The 24712-nt window shown below is 42.2% G+C and overlaps 2 protein-coding genes across 2 annotated transcripts in view; one reads left to right on the top strand and one right to left on the bottom strand.

Annotated features, from left to right (window-relative positions):
* EFHC2 (EF-hand domain containing 2) overlaps window positions 1-24712 on the top strand; it is a 190788-nt gene that overhangs the window by 38811 nt on the left and 127265 nt on the right. The gene's annotated exons all lie outside the window — the stretch shown is intronic.
* LOC118356557 (putative deoxyribonuclease TATDN2) lies at window positions 18223-23802 on the bottom strand. The gene is given in 5 exon segments (XM_035725718.1): window positions 18223-20116; window positions 20118-20216; window positions 20251-20356; window positions 20359-20658; window positions 23793-23802. Coding segments are annotated over 5 exon segments (2409 nt in total).

The following is a 24712-nucleotide window of genomic DNA, read 5'->3' on the forward strand; positions in this document are numbered from 1 at the left end:
GTATTTGTGTGCTTTGTGCACCATCTTGTCATGGCTGGGTTGCTATTATTTGAGACTTGTTGATGTGTGGGGCTGGCTACGAGGCCCAGCTGGGACAGCCGTGGAAGCCCTGGTTGGTGGGGCAGGCCCCCTGAAGTGGAGGCACTGGCGGGGTGGGGGGGCCTCCATAGCCTGCCAACTGTGCCTGCTGGGTGTGGTGGGATGGGGAACCAGGTGGGAGGAGCTTTGCTGTTGGCTGAGTGCACCCATAGAGGGTGACAGGGTAGGGAGCCGCTTGGGATGGGCTCCTGGCCAGGGCAGGTGAGTTGGATGGGCTGAGTCTGCAGTGGAATGTAGTGGAGTGAGTGGTGCTAGCACAGTAGATGGAGAGGTAAAAAATAGCCCCTTCCAGTGCCCGGCCTGCTAGGTAGAGGGGAAGTAACAAGAAAAAAAAAAAAAAGAAAATGATGCTTGCCAGTGCTTGTGTTCCCAGGGGAAGTTCCAACAGATCCCTGCCCCTCCAGACACACTCTACAATTAGTCAGTGGCTCTTCATCGGTCACCTTGGTGCTTTTCTTTTTTTTAAGATTTTACTTATTTATTTGAGAGAGCAGAGAGAGAGAGAAAGCATACAAGTAGGGGGGAGGGACAGAGGGAGAGGGAGAAGCAGGCTCCCTGCTGAGCAGGGAGCCCAACACAGACTCGATCCCAGGACCCTGAGATCATGACCTGAGCCGAAGGCAGATGCTTAAGTGAGATTGTACATGCCCCTTCAAGAGCAGAGTCTCAGTTTACTTCTGCCCTCCAGGCTCTCTTGGACGTAAGCCCCACTGGTTTTCAAAGCCAGATATTATTGGGGCTCATCTTCCGGTTCAAGTCCCCTGGGCAGTGGAGCCTAATGAGGGGCTTGGACTCTTAGTTCCTGGGGGGCAGGCCTCTGTGGTTGTGATGACGCTCCTGCTTATGGGTCACTGCACTGGCGGTGTGGGTTCTGAATGACCTGCATCTCTGCCCCTCCTATTTTTCTTTCTTTTTTTTTTTTAAAGATTTTATTTATTTATTTGAGAGAGAGAATGAGATAGAGAGAGAGAGAGCATGAGAGGGGGGAGGGTCGGAGGGAGAAGCAGACTCCCTGCCGAGCAAGGAGTCCGATGCGGGACTCGATCCCGGGACTCCAGGATCATGACCCGAGTTGAAGGCAGCCGCTTACCCAACTGAGCCACCCAGGCGCCCCCCTCCTATCTTTCTTGATGTGGGCTTTTCTTTATATCTTTTGTTGTGTATGATCTGTTCTGCTTGTCTTCAGTTTGTTCACCGAGATAGTTGTTCTATGCATCGTTGTAGATTTTGGTGTGTCTGTGGGAGGAGGTGAGCTCAGAATCTTCATACTCTGCCATCTTGATACTGTCTCTGATTTTGTTTTTAATTGGACAAGTTGGTTTATTACTCATCACAGTGAGGGAAAACATACACCCCGAGTAACTGTGGGATGTCTAAGGGAGCGGGTGTTAGAAAAGACTGACTACGGGATTTGGGTTTGTGTTAGTTGATTTGGGGGAGGGCTTAAGGAAGTGGGGTCTTGCTCTGGATAGGGTGCTGTCAGGAAGCGGGGTACTTGTATGATTGTGTATCTTAATAAATTTGATTTATAGTGACAGCAGGCCACAGTGAGGCTACAGCTGTCATTGGGAGAGAAGCAGCCACTACCCCTATGATGTAGGAGAGGAGGTTTAGCCTTTTGTTGTTTGGACAATGTTCACGTTCTGTCTGCGTTCAGACATGGTTATGGAGTGGACTTGTTTCTGTCTTGATCCATCACAGACACAGAGTGGCCTTGTCTGATGTTGTTGTCCTCTGAAAAGTGTTCCCGGAAAGTGTTCATGTTCTGCAGGACGACACAAGGCCTTGCTGTGGCTGCCAGCCCAGCCCGTAGCAGCACCAAAGCCAGGCGACACTACCAGGCTGGCTCCTGGATGTCAGGGGCTGCTTTTTCCTGCTCACCCAGTGCCAGCCAAAATTTGTCATTTTTCTACAGGGCGATCAAGGAGCGATCAAACACATTAGAATTTCATATGATTAGCAAAGAACAACACATGAATACCGATTCTGGAAGTTTTGCCTAAAACAATTAGGAATGTTAAAACCTATAATTAGAGTCTATAAAAATAAAATGCAATTCTGTTTTAAAAAATAACTGGGAAATGTGTCAGATATTATACCTGTAAATCATACCCCAAATTTTGAATGAAAAATTTTCAGTGGGTTTATGTAATTTTCAGATTATCTGAATCCTGTTAGAATCATTCCATAAAGGACATCAATATGTGTAATTATAGCACAATGTGATTATAATACATTGTAATTTAAATCCCATGCTTTATATCATGATTTCATTAATCTTCAGCCATTCTTAGAAAAGAAACTAAAAGGCTTGCCTGAAATCAAACATGTTCTGCCCCAAATTCCCAACTATGTATTCTATATTTATCATTAAGTGTAAAACACAAAATTACATTCTTTAAATTTAGGTTTAAGTAGTGATAGTTACCAATTTCATCGTACAATATAAGTTTCTCTAATCTTTTGAAATTCAAAAGATATTTAATTAAAAAACTCCAAATTTGGAATAAAAACGAGATTCACAAATGTTTCTTTTACTAAAGAAGAGGGAGTTCTTTTTCCCCTCTTTTCTAAAGCCTAGAATAAAATTATTTATGATTTATAATAATTATTTATAATAATTTAGTTATTAGGTAAAATTTTAAGATCTTCCCCTCAGGCCTAAACTTATCCATAATTAGGCCTGTGGCTTGTTCTCATTAGCCCAAAGTTAAAATTATCTTTTTGAACTTAAACTTGTGGTAAACTACTATATGCACATTAGAATGGCTATAGTTTAAAAGGACCAGCAGTAGCAAGTGTGGGCAAAAATGTGGAGAAACTGGAACTTCCATACATACATTCCTGGTAAAAATGTAAAATGATACTGCCATTTTGAAACAGTTTGGCAGTTTCTTAAATAGTTAAACATAGACTTACCACGTGACTCCATAATTCCACTCCTGCGTATCTTTCTTTTTTTCTTTTAAAGATTTTATTTATTTGAGAACGAGAAAGAGAGAGAAAACAAGCAGTGGGGAGGGCCAGAGGGAGAGAGACAGAGAAGCAGACTCCCCATTGAGCAGAGAGCCCAATGCGGGGCTCGATCCCAGGACCCTGTGATCATGACCTGAGCTGAACGCAGACACTTAACTGACTGAGCCACCCAGATGCCCCTCTATGTACCTTTCTAAGAGAAATTAGAACATAATGGATTAAACAGTATGTGAATGATTATAGCATTATTATTCATAATAGCCCCAAACCAAGGAATAACCCAAATGTTCATTAACTGATGAATGGATAAATAAAATGTGGTATAGCCATTCAGTGGAAACTCTTCAGTAATAAAAAGAAACTACTGATACATATTACAACATAGATGAACCTTGAGAACATACTAAGCAGACACAGAAGACTTTTTATGGTATGATTCCATTATCTGAAATCCTAGAAAAGGCAAATATCTCAGAGAAAGCAGATCAGTAGTTGCCGGGGGGCTGGCGGTGGGGGAGGGAACTTTTGGGGGTGACGGATATGTCCTAAACTGGATTGTGATGATGATTGCACACCTCTGTCAATTTATAAAGAATCATTGAACTGTATACTCACAAGAAGTAAGTTTTATGATATATAAATTAGAGTTTAATATATTAGTTTGCTAGGGCGGCCATAACAACATACCATAGACTTGGTGCCTTTATTAAACCACAGAAACTTATTTTCTCTCAGTTCTGGAGGGTAGAAGTCCAAAATCAAGGCGCTCTATCAGTGTTGGTTCCTCTTAGGGCTTTCTCCTTAGCTTCCAGACAGCTGCACTTTCTTGCTGCCTCGTCATGTGATTGTCCTCTGTGCACATCAATTTTTTTTTAAACATACAATCTTGGTTATATGTAACATTTTACTTCACAAAGTAGGAACTGACGGGTTTGGTTTGTTGACTTACATTTTTGGCAGATTTTTATTTTCTTATGAATTTTTGATCTGTTGAGTCATCTTCATTTATGTACTTTTTCCCTCTGAAAATGGACTATGGATGCCTGGGTGGCTCAGTCGGTTAAGCATCTGCCCCTTCCCCACTCATGCTGGCTCTCTTCCCAAAAATAAATAAATAAAAAATCTTTCAAAAAATGAATACAGACTAGTTGCAGATTTACTGGAAACACTTACAAAATTATTTACCTTCCGCAATTTTTGTATTTGCAGGGGTGCCTGGGTGGCTCAGTCGTTGGGCGTCTGCCTTCGGCTCAGGTCATGATCCTAGGGTCCTGGGATCGAGCCCTGCGTCAGGCTGCCTGCTCTGCCAAGAGCCTCCTTCTCCCTCTCCCACTCCCCCTGCTGTGTTCCCTCTCTCGCTGTGTCTCTCTCTGTCAAATAAATAAATAAAACCTTTAAAAAAAATTTTTTTTTTGTATTTGCGGGATTATCCCATATAGTAAGCTCTACCCCCTTTGTAACACTGATGGTGGGTTATAGTAGAAAATGTTGACTATATAATTTTTGTTTTTTTTTTTAAGAAAAATTTTTTGAAATAATTTTTGACTTACAAGATATTACAAAAATGATATAAGATAGTTCTTCTGTTTTCTGTTCCCAATGATAACATCTTACATAACCATTGTATGTTATCAAAACCAAGAAATCGACATTGGTATAATACTAAACTTGTGGACCTTATTTGAATTTCACCAGTTTTTACATGCACTTATATTTTCTTTTTCTTTTTAAAGATTTTATTTATTTGACAGAGAGAGACACAGGGAGAGAGGGAACACAAGCAGGGGGAGTGGGAGAGGGAGAAGCAGGCTTCCTGCAGAGCAAGGGGCCCGATGCGGGGCTCGATCCCAGGACCCTGAGATCATGACCCGAACTGAAGGCAGATCCTTAACGACCGAGCCACCCAGGCGCCCCTCATATTGTTTCTTAGTTCATGGTTCTCTGAAGTTTTATCACATGTATAGATTTGTGTAACAACCACCACAATCAGGATACAGAATAACTGTGGTTTTTTTTAGGATTTTGTTGTGTGAGTCTTCATTTTAATCAACTTTATTGAGGTGAACCTTACTTTAATTTTTAAGATCAACTTTATTGAGGGAGGTATAATTTATATATGATGCAGTGTGCCCATTTTAAGCACAAAGTTCCAGGGATTCTGACATATGTATGCATCTGTGTAACCACCACCTAGACACCATATAGAACATTTCTACCACCTCAGAATATTCCCTCATGCTCCCTTCCATTCAGCCCTCCTCCATTGCTCTGATTTCTATGACCATGGATTAGAGTTTTATTTTTTTTTTAAGATTTTATTTATTAGAGAGAGCACAAGCAGGGGGAGCGGCAGGCAGAGGGAGAGGGAGAAGCAGGCTCCCCGCGGAGCAGAGAGCCTGACACGGGGCTCGATCCCAGGACCCTGGGATCATGACCCGAGCCAAAGACAGATGCTTAACCAACTGAGCCACCCAGGCGCCCCACCATAGATTAGTTTTATCTGTTCTTAAACTTCAAATGGAGTCTTACAGTGTGTCCTCTTTGGAGTCTGACTCACTGTTTGGGATTTAAGATTTGAGGGACAGCTTTGAAAATATTATGTATATAAACAAAGTGCAGCCAATTCATGTCATAATCAATCCACCATGGCGATCTCTGGGTGTTTGTGTAATCCTTTCTCGTCGTCTGGATTGATGGCCCTTTATTTTTAACCATGCTAGTTTTATATTTTCAAATAAATTACTCTCCTAACCCCCTTCAGAGGTTTTTAAACATTTTAAGGATTTGGAATTGTCCATATCCTTCTATTTATTTTAATTACACTCCTCCATTTAAATTCTTGTTCTGCCTATGAAATTCACTGTGCTGTTTAGTGTGGTAATTGTTCTCTTAATAAAGAGGATTCTCCAAGGACACATGTCATTATCATAAATCTTTTATCAGAGGTGTAAGTAATTGGGGAAGCATGGTGGTTTCCAGGACATCAGAAATGTGGAGGTGGCAGGGAGGGCCCCAATGCCACATTATGCAAAGTGAGGTGGGGATGCTTATCTCCACTCTTTTTTCAAAGTTGTCCCATTTGCTTTTCTTTCGTCCCCTCTCTCAACCATTTTATTCCTTCCTCTTCCATTCTTTTTTTTTTTTTTAAGATTTTATTTATTTATTTGACAGAGAGAGAGACAGCGAGAGAGGGAACACAAGCAGGGGGAGTGGGAGAGGGAGAAGCAGGCTTCCCGCGGAGCAGGGAGCCCGATGTGGGGCTCGATCCCAGGACCCTGGGACCATGACCTGAGCCGAAGGCAGACGCTTAATGACTGAGCCACCCAGGCGCCCCCCTCTTCCATTCTTTTAACCTTTCCCCTTTTTTTTCTCTTTTATAGGGCTTTGTCTCTTCCTTCTCATTCTCTTTACTTTGATTCATTTTTATTCCTCTTCCATTGTGAGGATTCCATGTAACTTTCTTCCCTCTCCCTACTTGGTCTTTCTCTGTTTCAGCCTTTGCAATGGCTGACTCCTCTTAGGAGAGTATAACCATTGTTGTCCTCATCATCATCATTGTCATTACGCCAGGTCTCTTCCCTTTACCCCTTGGGTTGGACCCAGGGTGTGTATGTCATCCCAAATGGAGTGTTGTTTGAAATGAACTCTGTGTGTGGGTCAGGTATCCCTTGGGAACGTGGAGCTCCTGTAACACCCCCTAATGAGAGGCTCTTCGGTGTAGTGGAGAGAGCAAGGCTTTTCGGTCAGACAGATGGGTTCGGAACCTGGATTTATCATTTATTACCTATTTCCTCTTGGCTATGTTTTAACCTCTCTTGACTGCAATTCCCTAATCTGTCAAGGAAGACTAACAAACCCACTTTAGAGTTACTGTAACTATCAGATGGACAATGCATGTCAAGTGCCCAGCTCATTGTAGATGGTCAAGAAAATATAAGTCCCCTCCTTTGCCAAGATTTGGCTGGCTGGCTTGCTTGCATCCTTCCTTCCTTCCTTCCTTCCTTCTTTCCTTTCCTTTCCTTTCCTTTCCTTTCCTTTCCTTTCCTTTCCTTTCCCTTTCTTTCTTTTTCTTTCTTCCTTCCTTCCTTCCTTCCTTCCTTCCTTCCTTCCTTCCTTCCTTCCTTCCTTCCTTCCTTCCTTCTTTTTTTAAAGATTTATTTATTTTAGAGAGAGAGTGCAAGGGTGGGGGGTGGAGAGGCAGAGGGAGAGGGAGAGAGAGAATCTCAAGCAGGCTCCCTATTGTGCACAGAGCCTGATGTGGGGCTCGATCTCACAACTCTGAGATCATGACCTGAGCTGAAATCAAGAGTGAGATGCTTAACCAACTGAGCCACCCAAGCGCCCCTGGCTTATTTTCTTAGGATGGGGTGGAGGGGGTGGTGTTCCTAGGGGAAGAGAAGCATAAACTGGGACTGTGCTAGTCATCACTTGTGCTGCAGGACTCTTGCATTCTTAGTTGGCACAAATTCTGGCATATTCCAGAAGAATGTTTGGAGATGCTGCCAGTGAGACCAGGGAGCTCTAAAAAGTGACCATTAAGCTATTAGTGCATTGCTCTTCCTAGTTGTTCCCTCGTGTTCCATTTATGCTGTGGGTGTTAGGATAGTTTTAAAAAGTCTTTTATTACTTAAATAAGATATTTTATCATGTCTGTTCTACTTTAGCAAATTCACTTAATGGTCTTCTAGGAGAAAAGGTGATAAATAACTACCTTTATTATCATTTTATTTTTTCATTATTCAGAACCAGTCAGTAATAGACTACTATAACTGTTTTTACTTTCTGACTATTCTGAACTTATACTCAAATATTTTACACCATCATCATCTGGGTTGTAGAAACTTCATATATGCCCTTTATTTCCTTTGCAGTCTACCTTGTTTTCTTTCTTTTTAGATTAAAATATGAAACCATTTTGAGTGTATGTTAATTCTCTCTCTCTCTCTGGTTCTACTTGTTGATTTTTTTCATCTAGTATTTCAGGGAATTTATTTTTGCATTTGTGTTTGAGTGTCAAAAATAAAACTATTTTCAGTTCTGGCCTAGTTGACTTTTATAGTCAGCTTTATTAATTTAAACTTTGGTTCTCACTGATATGTAGTGGGGATAATATTCTTTTTTTTCTTAAAGAAGATTTTATTTATTTTAGAGAGAGAGAGCATATGCAGGTGTGAGTGTGAGTGGGGGGAGGGGCAGAAGGAGAGGGAGAGAATCTCAAGCAGACTCTGTGCTGAGCATGGAGCCCGAGGCAGGCCTGATCCCATGACCCCAAGATCATGACCTGAGCTGAAACCAAGAGTCAGATGCTTACCTGAGGATAATATTTTTTTTTTAAGATTTTATTTATTAGAGGGAGAGAGAGAGAGAGAGAGCACAAGCAGGGGGAGGGGCAGAGGGAGAAGGAGAAGCAGACTCCCCTCTGAGCAGGGAGCCTGATGTGGGTCTCAATCCCAGGACCCTGGGATCATGACCTGAGCCAAAGGCAGACGCTTAACTGACTGAGCCACCCAGGCACCCCCCGGGATAATATCCTTAATGCGTGCTCCCAGGTTTCTGTTTTTTCCTCATGTCCTGCGTGCTGAAAAAACTTTGTTTTGCTCATTCCTATTTTCCCCCTCCTTCATCCTCTGAGGATTCTTCTGAGTTTTTCAGTTAGATTCTTGGGCTTTTGGGGATGTAAGAAAGGAAGAAGCCTGGAGTTGGGGGGGGTGGAGAGAGGGAGAGAGATCATAGAGCTAATGGTGAGGAAGTGGGAGACTTTGGAGAATTGAAAAAGAAGAGGAAAGGCATTTTGGGGGAAGTGTAGATGTAGAGCATAAATTGGATCACCTTTAGAGTTTCTTCAGAGTTCTAACATGAGACAGACTTTTCAGTTACTAGTGGTTGCCCCGTCTTTTCTTTGAATATACCACCATGGCTGAGAGTGGTGCGCATTTGGCTTCTTATCTGAGTTACATCTAAATGTTATATATTTTTGTTTATGTTTAAGCAAGTAAGAGAATCACCATTGTGCTCCCTCTCTCACTGTTGACCTAAGGTTTCTCTTGTCTCCCTCTGACATCCTTATTCCATCAGCCTCTTTTCCAAGGCTATCACCGCTCTCCTAGTTCATATCTCTCACCTAGAGAGTAGCCTCTTCAGTGGCATCCCTGCCTTCAGTCTGATCCTCTCAACTGCCCACGCTGCTACAGAGTTAACTTTCCAAAATGTCTACAGTCCTTTGACCTAACTTTGCGTGACCCAGGGACCACCTGTGTTTTGCTAATCTCACTTCCTCTGCCCTCCCTTTCCCATTCAGCTTTCAGCCACACAGAATGACTTGCAGGACCGCACGTCCGGGAGCACTAATATGCTCCTGTAACTTTGCACATGCTGTTCCCTCTGCAGAGAATGCCCTTACTCACTTGTCCATATGTGCAGTTCTCCCTCCATCTCTCAACCTTGAAGACCCATTTCGGATGTCACCTGTACTGTGATGCCTTCTTCTTGATGCTCTCGGTTGGTTTTAGCACATCCTCCTCCTACTGGAGCACTTTGAAACTCCTGTTAGAATAGCCCTATTATGCTTCTCTGTGTCCTCCACGGAGCTAGAGTGTGGTGGGTATTTTGCAGCAGTTTGGGAGATAATAGTTTGTGGCCTCTGAAGCTAGGCAGTTTGAGTTCTTTTTATTTTTTTTTAAGATTTTATTTATTCATTTGACGAGTGGTGGGGAGAGGCAGAGGGAGAGGGAGAAGCAGAACCCCCCCCCCGCCCCCTGCTGCCACACTAAGCAGGGGGCCGATGCGGGACTCGATCCCAGGACCCTGGGATCATGACCTGAGCTGAAGGCAGACGCTTAACCGACTGAGCCACCCAGGCGCCCCGGCAGTTTGAGTTCTAATCCCAGCTGTCCCATTCTCTAATTTTGAGTCCTTCGGTGAATTACTTAGTGTCCTAAACCTTGATTTCTGTAAAACAGTGATCACAATAGCACCTATTTTGTAGACGTGTTGTGAGGAGTAAATGAGATAGAGTGTAAAAGCATGTAACACATTGACCCATTTTAACTACTTGACCAATGTTGCCGATTTTCATTTATCTTTGCCTCTGAGAGTCTAGCACAGTGCCTGACACATGGCAGGACTCAGCAATGTACACCAAATGGATTTTTAAAAATATTATCGAATCTCTCCTAATGGCTTTTAGCTTTATATCCAATGCATTATAATTATTTGGAGATACCATACCCTGTTTTGGCGTTATTTGCATATAGTCTAATCTCCCTTACTTGACTGTTCAATCCTTGCAGCCGGAGAGATTGTCTTGAGTGAAGTACCCTCCACACACTGCTTTGAATTTGGCAGGTGCTCTGTCACTTGCTTGGTCTGTATTACTTTGCTTTTGATAAAGGAGCCTTTCTGTATTGAGTATACATTTTGTGGTCTCAGCTGTTGGTGCACTTGGGGGAAGTAAATAACAAGCTTTGGAACCAGTAGGGCAATCCAGTGTACTGGGGAGTCCAGTTTATTGGGTAATTACTAGAATTACAGAATGGATTATTTTGATTGGAAGAGAACACACAAGTCATCTTGCCTAAGCATCTTTCTTCTGACTCTTTCAGGTGGAATCCAGCCTTTAAAGTATGTATCTCAAAATGGTGGCATGAGGGGGAGTGTGTTTGCCTCAGTTCTCACATTATTCCCTCTGGGGGGAAAATATATATATATATATATATATATATATATATATATATATATATATTTGGTAAATGTCATATATATGTATTTTTTTTAAAGATTTATTTATTTATTTTGAGAGAGTGAGAATGAGAGAGAGAGAGAGTACATGAGATGGGGGAGGGTCAGAGGGAGAAGCAGGCTCCTCGCTGAGCAGGGAGCCTGATGTGGGACTCGATCCCGGGACTCCAGGTTCATGACCTGAGCCGAAGGCAGTCGCTTAACCGACTGAGCCACCCAGGCGCCCATATATGTATTTTTTTTTTACCAAATATATTTTCCCTTTATCTTTTATATTGTAGATACTATTTTTCTTTTCTAGCTTTTATACTGAATATTTCAATATTGAGTTTTCTCTATTTACTTTATGAAACTCCATGATTCACAACATGATTTCTTTTGGATGAGGTGATCCCTTCTAGTTCTAATTATTTTCCCAGGAAGTCTGATTTTAAGCAGTGGGTCTGAACCTTTTCTCTTAGTAATATCAAGTGTTTTTTAATTGCCTTGCTCAATAGATTCCATAAGGATGTGAAAAGACTATTTTAGAGGTGGTTTTGACAGTATTTTTAAGCTTCCAGCTTTGCATCCTACACTGATTTATATATTATTCAGTATTTTTATACATTCATTTTCTCTCCAAAGCTCTGTTATATATACATAATTTTCTTAGTCCTTTAAATAGTGTTGCACTGTCCTGTGGTTAGCAAGTGTGGATTTTCTAATATTTTGCTGAAAGGTTAACCAGCAAACAAAGGAGTTTCAGTGGTTTGTTCCAGTTATACGGTTAATTAGTGATAAAGCTACAAGAAGAATGTTCTGATATTCTAACCACATCTTTTTTCCCTTTTATGCATCATAAAATCAGGTCTTAAGAAGCAGCAGACAAGTAAAAATAAATATGATGGATGCTTATGCCGTCCATATAGGTGTGTTTCATCTTAAACCCTAGATTTAGTCATGAAAAATTTGAGTACAGATTATAAGTAGATTTATGATGATAATATTTTTGTAATAAAAATTCTTTGGAAGTCATCTATTTTGTATGTTTTGTCATTTATTCAACTTACCTTTATTGATCCTCTCCTATGTTCAACAAGCTAAATGAGATTCAGATTTGTATAAGTTGAATTTTCTTAAAATAAGATATGCCAATTTAAACACAGTATCCATAGGAACATAAATTTATCAAAAAAAAGTGAGAGGAAAAAATTGAGAATTTGGAGTGAGATTCTAACTTGAGCATTGATATTTAGATCAACCTCTTCACCTTCGCAATCCCAATTAAAATGACTGCAACATTTTAAAATACGAAGAAACTCTATTAGTGTTGGAGACGGGCGGGTGTGTGTGTGTGTGTAGGTCCATCTTTATGCTGAAATATGCGGAAAACTTGGATGAATTTCTACTAGGTATAGTGCAGATGGGATCATATTGAGGAAATGTACTAAAGCCAACAACGTGCAGTTTCACTTCCTAAAAAAAGTGACAAGAATTGAGTTGGGGGGGGCGGTTAGGACCACCTGTAGGGGCTTGCACTTGGCTTACTTACACAGCCATTGATGGCTTAGGAGTGTCACGAGGAGGCCCAGGAATAGTTGCTCTGAAAGAAAAACAGGCCCTGCATTAGGGTATCGCTCTGTCACCACAGGCGGTGTGCAGGAAGGACTGGCTACATAAACTCTGTTGCTGGAGTAGATAGAGGTCAGGTCAATTTATAAAATGTTTATATGGAAAATTGCGGAGTTCTTCCCGTAGGGAACTACCCACAGCCACCACCTCCCTCCCTACTTCTCTTAACCCCTGCTATATATGAATTTCTATCAACCAGCCTCCCAGTGGGAGGAGGCATCAAAAAAACCTCAGAATGGCTGGTGAAGGAAGGGAGAGGGGGAACCTACCCACCCTATTTTGGGGAAAACACCAGCCTGGATAGACGGCTCTTTGTTCAAAAATGAACAAAGAAAAAGCCAACATAGGGTTTCTGAAAAGCCTGCGATGAAAATGGGAGAGCAGAGTACTTAAGAGGCAGAGGAAGAAAAATATTTTCTATAGGAAAAATGAATACTTTAGATAACAATTTGCTCTGTGCTTTCTGTTGAGTGCACGGAAGTAACAGAATGAAGGAAACACTGAAAGCAAAACTCTGGGGGGGGGGTGAAAGCTGGAGGGAGAACATAGAGCGAGAGAATAAATTTAAAATATTGCTGAATGAGACTCTGGGCAGAAAGGCAAAGGGAGCTTGCTGAAGAAGGAAGAAACGTGAGGGAACTCAAAAATGCATTATATTAGTAAGGAAAAAAAGTGGAAGTTGGAGAAAAGAGATGAATGATGGCAAAGGCAAACCTGAGAAATTCTCCCCAAATGTGGAGCAGAAGGTCAGCTCTAAGAGCACCGAGATGGATAATGAAAGGCTGGACAAAGGACGGCGCTCTCATATACAGAGAGTTGTTCCTAAAGAATTAGAAGCTAGATTAAAAGCAGCCAAAGCAATTAAGCATATTATAAGAAAATAATAAAAACAAATCCCACCTTCTTGACTTTAAAAAAGACACAGATCTGAAGACTGAATGCTTCCCAAGTACCAGGGAACATAACAAAAGAGAGACCAATAATTTGATCTAGTTTGGCGATTTTTCTCTTAATTTCAGGGATAAAGCAATTACCAAACATCCTGATCAGAAAAAGTAGTTTAACCCCCAAAGAAGTAGTTGGCATCAGAATTCTCTGCAACATTAAATGCCAGAAGACAATGAAGCAATGTCTGTAACTTTTAGGAGAAAATGTTTGTGACCCAGAAATACTAGACTCAGCCGAGGTGTTATTCATTAGTGAAAGCAGTGGAAAGATGTATTCAGATAATGTGATCTCTCATAAATCCGCATGCTTTTCCTGAGGAAGTTGCTTGAAGATGCACTCCAGCCAATTATAAAGCAAATTAAACAGTTCAACCATGGGGAAGTCATGAAATAAAAAGATTAGTGATGAGCAAGAGAAACAACCTTATGACTATAAAATATAAACTTCAAAACATGGAAACACTTTTTAAATGTTTATTGAAAGATAAAATAACAATGAACAACGATGAAATGAGCCCCAAATACAATATAGGGAGATAAAAAGGAAATACGTATCACTTTTCTCTACTTCGATAAGTTGCAGTAGATACTAATTTTTGGAATTAATACTTCAACTGAAAATTCTTAAAAAAATAATACAGTGAAAATCTCCCTCAATCAAAAGAAAAACAAAACAAAGAAAGGCTTATCTTTATATCACCTGCACATGTTCTTTAGCCCTGCTTAAAGAACATACATGCTTTGTGTTTCTAGCTATGTTTAAAAAAAAAAACCATAAAATAAAAATACACCAGAACATAAACACTGTATATTGATTGGTGGTGGGATGTTGTAGTGTGTAAATCTTCAGTAAGTATGGGCATGAAACCATATGCATTTTTTAAGAGTGTATATAATTTGACATAGCTATATAATCACAATTACCTTAAGGGAAAGACATTAACAGAACAGTGGGCTCTAGGCAATAGAAAAAAAAAAAAAAAAAAAACCTGTACTTTCTGTTCCTTTCTGTTCATATATTGGTAATACATCATGTATTAATTTTTACAGTGGAAAAGTAAACTTCATGAAAATAAATCCTATAGATAGAACAGAGTTATAATCAGAGGCAAATTTATGGTATCGGATACCTTGTTCTTTCCCCCCAAATCAAAAATAAGCATTTAATGTAAGGCATTAGGAAAAAAATAAAAGCACAATAAAACAGACTATCCAAGAACTGAAGGGGGGGGGAAAGAAAAGCAGGATTTTATAAAACCATAAACAAAATAGATTTGAATAAAAAGTCTGAGTTGAATCTTTAAAACAGACAACAGAATTAGCAAACTTGTAGCTTGTTTGCTCAGGACAGCAAACCAAGATACACAAAATAATGTATTTAAATCACAAATTCAGAGAACATAAAATGTCTGGCTTATGCTAATTACAAAGTGGATATTCTAGTAAATATTAGCAAAACTGATTCAAGGACTACAATACTGCAATTGGCAGTAACTATGGAAATATCAAGAACACACCCAGGGAGCCACTCTGGTTGTTAAAGTGACTCCAGAGTGCCCTAAATTTTGCACATCTCGATCATAAGGTTTTGATTGTTTGTTTTTACTAGTAAGAGGAATAGATGAAGTGCTCTTTACTATATTCATGAAATAAGTAAAGGAAGATTCAGATTTTTTATTCCAAAATATTATGGACTATTTTTTATCCCACTTTGTGCTCTTGAGTGGTCTCCAAAGTCCTATAATAAGCAGGTACTAATTTTGAATATGAATAAAGACCAACTAAAACAACAAAATCTTTCCCTGAGTAGGGAGTTCGTTCTTTTGGAGCTTTAAAGGTGGAAAGAGCTGCCTTTCTAAAATTTAAGAGAAGTAAAATATTGACATGCAGTCAAAGGAGTGCCAAGGTTCAGGGAGCCCGGTAATGGGCCCGAGAGGCCTTGTGACTCTGGGCTGACCAATGGCCCAGGGACCACTAACGGCAAATTGAATTTCTAGATCACCAGTTGCCTTCATGGCTCTCTGAAGCCTCTAGTAGACACACCAATTTTGAAGTGCCATGCAAACATACGAATTCTAATCATTCTTTGAGGTTCAATGGAATATCTATCGCTAGAAAGCTATTTAGAGTGCCCTAAATTTTGCACATCTCGATCACAAGGTTTTGATTGTTTGTTTTTACTAGTAACAGGAATAGATGAAGTGCTCTTTACTATATTCATGAAATAAGTAAAGGAAGATTCAGATTTTTTATTTAGGTCACTCTGGATATACTACACTCAGAGAAAACTACATTGCTCACTCTCATTCCCAGTGAAATAAAGCTGAATTATGGCAAGGCTCTCTCCTGCGTGTTAGAAACACTGCAGAGTATAGTCTGTGCATTTGCCATAAAAATGTAGAGAGAGATGAACAGGTAAGAAAAAATCTTTTCTCCATTTCTTTTTGGAGAGGACAATTAATTATACATACATTCTCTTTATCTTATGGAGTGTGTACTTATAAATGCAATTTTTCACTCACACCCATTTTTAAAATGCCCGCTTGGTAACGTCACTTCGCTAGGACCAGATAAATGACGTTTTGTTCTCTGTGGATCTTATGTAGCGAGAGAGGTAAATGAAAGAGGGTGTGAGAAGTAGGGGCATGTCCACAATGTGATAAGGGGACTGCAACAGCGCAAGTGGGACTTGAGGTCGTTTTCCAAGGTGGTGTTCCCAAAGAACTTGAGCTTGTTGAATTATACCTTGAATTAATCCAATGAAGTAACTTCGAGAAAGTTGGGGATTTGTGGCTCACATTAGCATATCAAAGGACATGTGAGATTCCCCCCTCCCAAAAAAAATCTGTGGAACTTTGTGGAACTCAGTGTTTCCCCATCATGTGTGTCCACAGAACCTTCTTTCCTGCGATCCTTTATAGAAAGGTCAGGGCTCCTGTGGGTCGAGGGACACACTTCGAGCAAAGTCTATTTACAGTGTACATTAAATGGGGAAAAAGAAAAAACCTTCTTAAAACATCGGCTCCATTTTTGAAGGTTTCCGGTCATGAAAAAAATACAATCAACTTGCACCTTTCCCATTGCATCAACTTCTTTTGGTCCTACTAAAGCAAAGTGAAGCACTTACAGCTTTCTTACACTGACACTTCCTCCTTCTCCAAAATGGATTCCCAGCAAAGGGGAAAAATCTATGACCTACTCAGTGTTATTTCTGGGAAAGCTGACCTGTCAAGTTCCTGGTAGGGCTTGACCTTATTCTTTCTTTCTCTTTAATGGAGGACCTCTAAACAGCAGAACGTGGCTGCCTTTTAATCCTTGCCTTTTAAGTTAGAGAAAGGTGCTAGAGATATGATGGTTTCTCTCTTCTCTCCCTAACATCTGACCCCCTACCTAAATATTGTCATTAACTCGCAGGGGTCAGTGAAATCTGTCGTTCGCTCATAGGTTAACTCAAGAAATCTTTGCTGAGTGCCTGCACTGTTGCAGGAGCTATTCTGACGTCAGGTGTATGTACAAGGTATATGTTCATGGGGGTGTGAATAGGACTGACAAGCTTATAAACCTAGTGGGGAAGAGAACCAATGAACACACAGGTAAATACACAGTTGCAGACAGGGCTGAGCACTAGGATTATATCAAAACAGGAAGCCAAGCAGTTTTTTCTCCCCAGGTGAGGTGAGCACTGTATATGTGGTAATCAGGGAAGGCTTCTCTTAGAGGAGACTTCTGAGCTGAGAACCAGATGGTGAGGGGCCAGCTGATTTTTCTGGATCCAGATAAATGGGCCCATAGGAAACTAGAGAAGTCTGCAGTATGCTGGGCCTATTTTCATCAAGAGACTCCTGGATTTAGGTGTGTGCTTTGGCTTGCAAAGTTAAATTTTGGAACTCAAATATTTTCCTGAAAATGTGGGTTCCTTTTAATCTCGCGGGGAGGATGGCTGTTTGCCAAGTGGGCAGCTGAAGCTCTTCTCCGTTTCTGTCCTTCAGGAGAAGAGTATTTCTAAGTGGTATACAGTTGGGCCTTGTTAAGAGTCAGAGCAATCTGAATAACAGTTGCTATTAATACACTGGTTATGTGAGAGGTTTGAAATTATGCAAGCATCGGGAGTTCAGCTCAGATCTGAAACTCATTTCAGTGCTGTTCTAAGACTCAACTAATCTGACTTCCATCACTCTAAGCCCCTCCATGGAGAGCCCCCCGCTTGGCCCCTTCTGGCTATTAACAGACTAATTTTTACCTAAATCGATTTCCTTTGAGATGAAATGCTAAGTGTTAGGTTTATCTTTAGAAATAAGAAATTGCAAGTTGCACAGCCACTGAATTATGAACTTAACAACAAACCATATGGGTTATAGAATTCCTATAATAACAAATACATTTTGGGAATCACCAGAACAAATTACCTAGCTCACTTTTAAAATTCAACATTCCTTTCTGTTTGTTTGTTTCTTTAAAGGCAAGTAGGAGGGTGACTTTTATGCACCAACTACTCAAAAACCCAGGCGGCAGAGAACAGGGATTTGGATTAGCCAACTCAGTTGACACTATGGAAGCCTTCCTTCTTTGCTGCCTACCCTGGCACAATTTGGCTGGGAGGAAAAACCTTGCTAACATTGAGGGGAGCTCCCCCTACCCTCCTCCCACTCTTTTGCACCCCACCCTACCAGCCAGAAGCAGAAGTCTTATGAAGAGGTTTTGAGGACAATGTCCTGTCGTGGTCTCTTTCTGTCCCAGTGGACTTGCTGAACACGTCCTTGACCTTGGGACACAGGCAGAATTCAAACCAAGTCTGTGTTGTCAGGCTGGTGGTCTCCCTTTTCTGAAAGACTCCTGACGATGCCCTCTTTGCTTAAAGGTTGTAGAGGTAACTCGTGTTCTCACGCAAGATGGCCAAGATGTAGGAGAGTGGCTGACCCTTGATTCTGGCAATCTCTCGAACCGTATGCAGGGCCAGGCCTGGGTGGGCATACTGGCAAACGCTTTTGGGAACCCCATGAGGCAGGAAGTAGGGCGCATCGGTTTCCACGACGATTCTGTCCAGGGGGATCATTCTCAGAGCATCCCGGGTCTCCCAGGCGGAAGAGTACGTCAGGACTGCTGTGAACCCCACAGACATGTTGGGAAAATACTTCAAGAGGGGCTCGATGACTTGGTAGCTGCCCATGAAGCAGTGCCTGTGGATCTTGTAGTCAGGGGGCACCCTTCTTTTCATGATGCCCAGCAGATCTTCGTCCGCTTCTCGGCAGTGGATCACCAAGGGCTTATTCAGAGACACGGCCAGCTGCAGCTGTCTCTCGAATACTCTGTGCTGCTGTGGGACAGATGTGGTGCACTTGTAAGAGTAATCTAAGCCCATTTCTCCAAACGCTATGGCCTTGGGGTGCCGTAAGGCATGCAGAAGGTTTCTTTCTTGAGTGTCATTGTAGTAACGTGCAAAATGGGGGTGACAGCCGAAGGCCCCCCAAACCAGATCATCTTTCAGCATCTCCTCCCAGAAGCTATCCTTTAGCGTGCGAGGATCACAGAAATCAGAGATGCAGCCCTGAAATTCCTTAGGGAAGGAACGGTTATACATTTCTGTGAACTTGCTAAAGGTCCCTTTGAAAGACAGCTTGGAGTAGAGAATGTCCAAGTGGCAATGGGTATCAATGAAACCCTGATCTAGGCCTTGACTCCAGTGGCCCCGGGGCCAGAAATTAGACGCATATCCTCCAAAAGGATATGATGTCTCCTCTTGGACGGTTTGCTCCTGTGCTTCTAAACTTCCGGAGAAACGATAGGAATGAAAATTCTGGGACTGACCTTCCTCTAATGGCTTCCAGTCTCTGGACCAGGTTTGGAAGCCCAAGGGAGAGCTGGAGGGAAAGTCACTGAAGAAGCTATGGCTGTGCCTCCCCGCCAGGGATGTGCTGTCGCTGCTGCCGTCCACAAAGGGATAGTAGGAAGGCTGGGGACTGCTGCTCCAGTAACTGGTGTAGGCCTGCCAGGGACCCCCGTACAAATGAGGCTGGTCCAGGACAAGGTCAGTGGTGAAGGGTGAAGGCTTTGAAACTCTTGAGAAACCCAGGGAGACTGGCTTCTCCTGAGGGAATCTGACTGCAGGTATCTCTTCCACACCAGACAGGTGACTTCCCAAAAAGGGGCACTCAGCCATGACCTCCTTTTCTTGAGGCTTTTGGATTTCTGAACAAGAGTCATGTTTGTCTAGAAATTCTAGGGCTGGAGAGCCTTTTTCAAAAATGTCCACCCTTTGGTCGCTCTTACAGGGTGTCTCCTGCAGATCGATAATCACTCTCCTCTTACCAAAACTGTTGACCTCTACCACTATCTTTTCCTTCTCTGCTCTAACCTCGGGGGCGGGCGGTTGCTTTTCCTGAGGACCAGAGAAGGTGACCACCCTGGCGGATCTTTGTCCAGGGTTGGGACACTCTCTTGTGCTGGGTTTTGCACTAGCGGCTTCGTCTCCTTCTGGCATCAGTTTTCCCAGGTTGCCCTGGATACCCTTCCCGTAAATGGATGGAGAGCTTTGGTCGTGCAGTATAGCACTCTTTCTCTTGACCTTGTTTGTTTTCTCGGTCTCATCATTTTCGCCCTCAGCTTGGGCTGCAAATTCAGAGTTTGGGGAGTTATGGGAACTCTGTTTGGAATTGCTACTAAAGCGGCAGGCATCCTCGAGAGAAGCCATTTCCTCTAGGGAGGGGCTAACGGGGCGCAAACGAGTTGGTGCGGAGGGGATTCCACCGACGAAAGGAGCCCTGAGTGCTTCCCCGAATTACGCAGTCTTTAGAGGCTCCACCCACACCCGGTCCTGAGGAATGGGGTGGTTGGGGGTGGGTGGGAGGAATTTCCCCTGGCAGGCTGCACCCCGGAAAAACCTCAGCTTGAAGGCCACAGGTCCTTTTTCTGCGTTCTCAGGTGGTGGGGGACGCTGGCCTCTCCTGAACGTAATACAGAGTTATGAGATGGCCAGTTGGAGGGGGCACATCTGTGGGCTCCCAGAGGCGTCTGAATTTACCAGGGGACCCTACCTGAGTGCTGCTCTTGCGGTACTTCGCGCCGCTCTTGCGGTACTTCGCGCCGCTCTTGCGGTACTTCGCGCCGCTCTTGCGGTACTTCGCGCCGCTCTTGCGGTACTTCGCGCCGCTCTTGCGGTACTTCGCGCCGCTCTTGCGGTACTTCGCGCCGCTCTTGCGGTACTTCGCGCCGCTCTTGCGGTACTTCGCGCCGCTCTTGCGGTACTTCGCGCCGCTCCGGCAGCTTAGCGACCTCGTCCCCACTTTTTCAGCTGCTCATGATGGTTCCCAGTGTTCTAGAGATGGCAAAGTCCTGCAGCAGAGCGTGTGACTCCAAAGCGCTTTGGAAAAATCGCAAAGATCCAAGGTTTCCGGAAAGCTCGGTCTGGCGTCCAAGCCACAACGTGCTTCCGAGATTTATAAGCACTTTCTCTTTTGCACAGAGCTACTTCCGGGGGTATCAAAGCACTTCCAGGACTATAGAGCACTTCCATTTGGTTTGGAATACAAGGCACTTGCGAGATGCCCTTGAAAAGACTCTCCAAGGTGCTTCAGGGACCACACACAGGGCACCCGGAGCCTAGTCCAGGCTGCCAAAGCGGTCCAAGCTAGGTCCAGTGCAGCACTGGAGCGAAAGGGGAGGCTCGCACCCCCCTATCCCAACTAGTCTTGGCCACCGGAAATACTCACCCCTCCCAAAAAGGGGCTGTCCCCCCCCCACCCCCCCCAGTTGCTTCTGCCTTGCCTCCGTGGCCCAGAGGCCCACCCCCAGCCAGGCTTCTGTACGAGATGTCATCATCGTTTGCTGTTTGTTCCTTTTTCCCCCCATTCTTTTAGAAAAACATGGTTTTTAAAACATAGTTTAAATATACATGCTTTTAAAAAACATAGTTATAATTATAGTATATTACCATTTACAGTTCCGTGGGTTTTTTTTCGCTCAACATTTCTGCGTATCCTAAGTATTTTTCTTAACTGCTGTATGGTTTTCGAAAACATCATACTAGTGCCTTCATAATATTCCTCAGAGTACATAGATGTGCCATAATTCACCAAACCCTTCCCTTTCTGTTAACTTTTTAGGCTCCCTCACTCGAGTTTTTTTCCTATTTAAAAAACAAAACAACAACAACAAAAAACGCTGCAAAGAACATCTCTGCCCATATGTTTCTCCATATTTTGGTTTGTTTCTTTGGGCTACATGCCCAGAAATGGAGTTCCTGAGAAGTATAGGAATTTAAAAATGGCTCCTCAGGGGCGCCTGGGTGGCTCAGTCGTTAAGTGTCTGCCTTCAGTTCCGGTCATGATCCCAGGGTCCTGGGATCGAGCCCCACATCAGGCTCCCTGCTCTGCGGGAAGCCTGCTTCTCCCTCTCCCACTCCCCCTGCTTGTGTTCCCTCTCTCGCTGTGTCTCTCTCTGTCAAATAAATAAATAAAAATCTTAAAAAAAAAAAAAGTAAAAATGGCTCCTCATAGCACCACATTGCCCTAGAAGAACTGTAGTGGTTTAAAATCCCATCCATGATGAATAATCCCACCAGGCCCATTTTATAGGAGAAACAAAACCCATGCCTCATTTTAATTCGCTCTCATCTGATAATTTTTTTTTAAGATTTTATTTATTTATTTGACAGAGAGAGACACAGCGAGAGAGGGAACACAAGCAGGGGGAGTGGGAGAGGGAGAAGCAGGCTTCCCGAGCAGGGAGCCCGATGCGGGGCTCGATCAGGATCGTGACCTGAGCCAAAGGCAGTGTCTTAACGACTGAGCCACCCAGGCGCCCATCATCTGATAATTTCTTAGAGCAAACATTTTTCTTTTCTTTATCGACCCTCTGGTGAATTTTAAGTCCCTTTTTCATCCTTTTTTAGGGTCTTTTAAAAGTTAAATATATTTTTATAAAATAAACTGTCACATTAAATTTTTTTGTTAGTATGTTTATTTTTTACTTTTATTCTGTTGAAGTTATAACTTGTTTTTATACTCGTCTTAATTTTTTTTCTTTCATAATTTTCTTTTTCTCCTAAGTCTAGAATGGTCATCCTTCCTTTCAGGGCTTTGACACACACACACACACACACATTTGGGAGGTAGGTACTGGGGTTGATTTGTTATATTTAAGCTGATAATCCATCTGGTATGCATTTGGGGTTATAATGTATTTTAGGTTGGGATATACTTGATGCTATTCTAAGTTAGCACTTTCTTCACTTATTGATATGTGGTTCCTTTTTCATGTGTTAAATTCCTATATGTGGGGCACCTGGGTGGCTTAGACGGTTAAGTGTCTGCCTTTGGCTCAGGTCATGATCCCAGGGTCCTGGCATCAAGTCCCACACTGGGCTCCCTGCTCATCTGGGAGTCTGCTTTGCCCTCTCCCTCTCCCCGTCCTGCTCCCCCAGCTTGTACTCTCTCACGCTCTCTCTCTCAAATAAATGAATAAAATCTTTTTTTAAAAAAAATTCTGTATGTAATAGAGTCTATTTCCAGACCATTTTTCTTTTTCACATACTATTGTATTTCTTGTTACTGTGGTGGTGTACTATTTTAAAAATTGCAGCATTAAATTATAGTAAGGTATAAAGTCTGGGAGAGTTAGGTCCCCTCCGTTACTCTTAATTTTTATAATTTTCTTTAATAAGCAGACTTGTTTATTTCATCAGGTGGACCTAGAATTATTTTTTTCAAATTCCTCCAAAACAGCAATGAATTTAAAATATGTTATTTTAGTCTGCCTATCTAAAATATATTCCACCTATTTGTCAAGTTCATCTGTATTTTTAAGTAAGTATTTTTAGCTTTTATCTGGGTCACAGAGTTTTCATTAAAACTATTTTTAAGTGTTTTGTAATTTTTTATTCTATTGTGAACATATTTTCCCATCCCACCATATTTTCAGCTGGTTATCGCTAGTACATGAGAATATTTTTTTTAAAGATTTTACTTATTTATTTGAGAGAGAGAGAGAACATGAGAGGGGGGAGGGTCAGAGGAAGAAGCAGACTCCCTCCTGGGCAGGGAGCTTGATGCAGGACTTGATCCCGGGACTCCAGGATCATGACCTGAGCCAAAGGCAGTCGCTTAACCAACTGAGCCACCCAGGCGTCCCTACATGAGAATATTTTTATTACTTTTTTTTTTTTTTAATTTAAGTAGACTCCACAGGCAGCATGAAGCCCGAGGTGGGGCTTGAACCCACCACCCTGAGATAAAGACCTGAGCTGAGATCAAGAGTCGGACACTTAACCAACTGTGCCACCCAGGTGCTCCTAAGAGTATTTCTGATTCATCTGTGGTTATGCTGAAATCTTTTCTTTATTCTTAGTTACTCAGCTTTTGCTCATGCCATTATTTTATCAGCCTATAATACTTTTGTCTCTTTCTTGTTAATATTTTTATTTCATACCTTCTGACATTGTCCAGAACTCCTCAAAATGGTATTGAATAATGTCAGTAGGGGCATTCTTGTTCCATTCCTGATTGTAGTGGACGCACAGTTTACCTAACTGTAATGCTGGATATTTAGGCTGTTGTTTCAGAACAGGTGCTTTTCAGTCTTGTTAAGGAATCACTCTTGTATTTTATTTTATTTATTTTTATTATTTATTTATTTATTTATTGTTATGTTATGTTAATCACCATACATTACACATTAGTTTTTGATATAGTGTTCCATGATTCATTGTTTGCGTATAACACCCAGTGCTCCATGCAGAATGTGCCCTCTTTAATACCCGTCACCGGGCTGACCCATCCCCCCCCACCCCCCTCCCCTCTAGAACCCTCAGTTTGTTTTTCAGAGTCCATAGTCTCTCATGGTTCATCTCCCCCTCCGATTTCCCCCCTCATTCTTCCCCTCCTGTTATCTTCTTCTTTTTTTTTTTTTTTAACATATAATGTACTATTTGTTTCAGAGGTACAGGTCTGTGATTCAACAGTCTTACACAATTCACAGCGCTCACCATAGCACATACGCTCCCCTGTGTCTATCACCCAGCCATGCCACTCTTGTATTTTAAAATGTATGGGGTAGGAAAACGCTGTACTTTGTGCAGGTGGCTTTTAAGTGTTGCAGGGCTATTGAATTGTGTTTGCTTGTGTTTTAAGTCATAAGTAGTGAAATTGTCTGGAGCAGGCTTGCACACTTCTATCACCTGGGGAGCTTTAAAAATCAGTAATGCTTGGGCCTGCTCAGAAAGACTCTGATTCCATCGTGTGTGCATACGTGTTTGTGGGTGTGGAAATGGCCCAAGCAACAGGAGTTTAAAGAGCTCTATAGGTGATTCTCATGTGCAGCTGAGGTGAGGACTACTGCTTCATAGTCGA

Source organism: Zalophus californianus, chromosome X (assembly GCF_009762305.2).
Source record: "Zalophus californianus isolate mZalCal1 chromosome X, mZalCal1.pri.v2, whole genome shotgun sequence".
NCBI classification, from domain to species: Eukaryota; Metazoa; Chordata; class Mammalia; order Carnivora; family Otariidae; genus Zalophus; species Zalophus californianus.